This window comes from Montipora capricornis, chromosome 12 (assembly GCF_036669925.1).
Source record: "Montipora capricornis isolate CH-2021 chromosome 12, ASM3666992v2, whole genome shotgun sequence".
Classification (NCBI taxonomy): domain Eukaryota; kingdom Metazoa; phylum Cnidaria; class Anthozoa; order Scleractinia; family Acroporidae; genus Montipora; species Montipora capricornis.
In genome coordinates, this window is record NC_090894.1 from 38,317,668 (window position 1) to 38,319,284 (window position 1,617).

The window sequence follows — 1,617 nt, forward strand, 5'->3', positions numbered from 1 at the left end:
ACGGTATTCCCGGATGGCTTCTAAAGGAGAATGCAGATCTTTTGGCGCCACCCATCATGGATATCATGAATTCTTCCTTTCGCGAAGGCCGGTTGCCTTTATCTTGGAAAGAGGCAGATATTGTCCCTGTCCCCAAACAAAGACCTATCCAAGACGTCAACAAGCACCTTCGCCCTATCTCCCTCACGCCTATTCTTTCAAAGTTTGCAGAAGATTATGTTCTTCATGACTTTGTGATGCCCGCCGTGCTCAAAAAAATCGACAAAAGGCAATATGGGACAATACCTAAATCATGCACTACGCACGCCCTTGTCAGCATGATCCATAACTGGCACGTCAGCTCTGATGGGAACTCGGCCGCGATTAGAGCGGTTTTATTTGATTTCCGTAAGGCGTTCGATCTTATTGACCATAATATCTTAGTGCGTAAACTTTCAGATTACGATATTCCGAACCCCATATTATGCTGGATTGTTGACTTTTTATCGGATAGGAGACAGAGAGTTAAACTCGCCCAAGACTGCTTCTCCGAATGGCGTTACATTCCGGCCGGTGTTCCACAGGGGACAAAGCTTGGGCCGTGGTTATTCTAAATAATGATTAATGATTTGAAAGCAGGAGAGGCAGAGATGTGGAAATATGTGGACGATACCACAATCTCTGAGGTAATAACTAAAGGGCAAAAGAGCTGTATTCAGCAAATGGTAGACGATCTTGCTATTCAAGCAAGGAATGATGGTTTTCAGTTAAACGAAAGAAAATGCAAAGAGCTTAGGATTAGCTTTGCAAAAAACGAACCAGAGTTTGACCCTATTTGGGTGAACCGTCAGACCCTAGAGACTGTGAACAGTGTGAAATTATTAGGACTCAATATAAGCAGTGATTTAAAATGGAATGTCCATGTGTCAGAACTAGTTAGGAAAGTTTCAACAAGATTATATTTTCTTAGACAGCTTAAGAAATCGCATGTAGCCACAAGAGAGCTTCTTCTATTTTACATTACATGCATTCGCTCTATTCTGGAGTACGGCAGCCCAGTTTTTCATCGCGCTCTACCAAGTTATCTAAGCGAAGACCTAGAAAGACTTCAAAAACGCGCTATGAAGATTATTTACCCCGAACTATCGTATGCTAAGGCTCTAGAGCTGTCTGGACTTCCAACACTGTATGATAGAAGAGAGTCAATTGCAGCAAAGTTGTTCGATGAAATATGTGCAAATCAATCTCACAGTCTTCACAAACTACTTCCAAGTAGATACCAACCAAGCTACTATCTGAGAGAAAAAAGAACATTTATTCGTCCGAAATGTAAAACTGAAAGATGCAAGAATAGTTTTCTTTTAAGTTTTGTTCATAGTAGCTGAGAACTAGATATAAATTTGTTTCTTATTGTATATAGGAATTTGACGCATGCTTTTAATGTGTGATTCTTTAACAATTTTTATGTAGTATAAGTCCTATAATTAGTTTGTAGTTAAGCGCAGTTGTAAATTTTGTATTTGTAAGCCTTACCGCAATTCAGCTTTTGGCTGCAAGTTTTTAAGGTGAATAAACTATCTATCTATCTATCTATCTTCCCTGTGGTTTCGATGCAAAAACAATCACGAGGCCTTTGTC

General features: G+C 39.9%; 1 protein-coding gene across 1 annotated transcript; it reads left to right on the plus strand.

Annotated features, from left to right (window-relative positions):
- Positions 1-596: 596 nt before the first annotated feature.
- Positions 597-1,364, plus strand: LOC138025801 (uncharacterized). Its single transcript, XM_068872961.1, has one exon. The coding sequence runs from the start codon at positions 597-599 to the stop codon at positions 1,362-1,364; it is 768 nt and encodes a 255-aa protein (XP_068729062.1).
- The last annotated feature ends 253 nt before the right edge of the window (positions 1,365-1,617 follow it).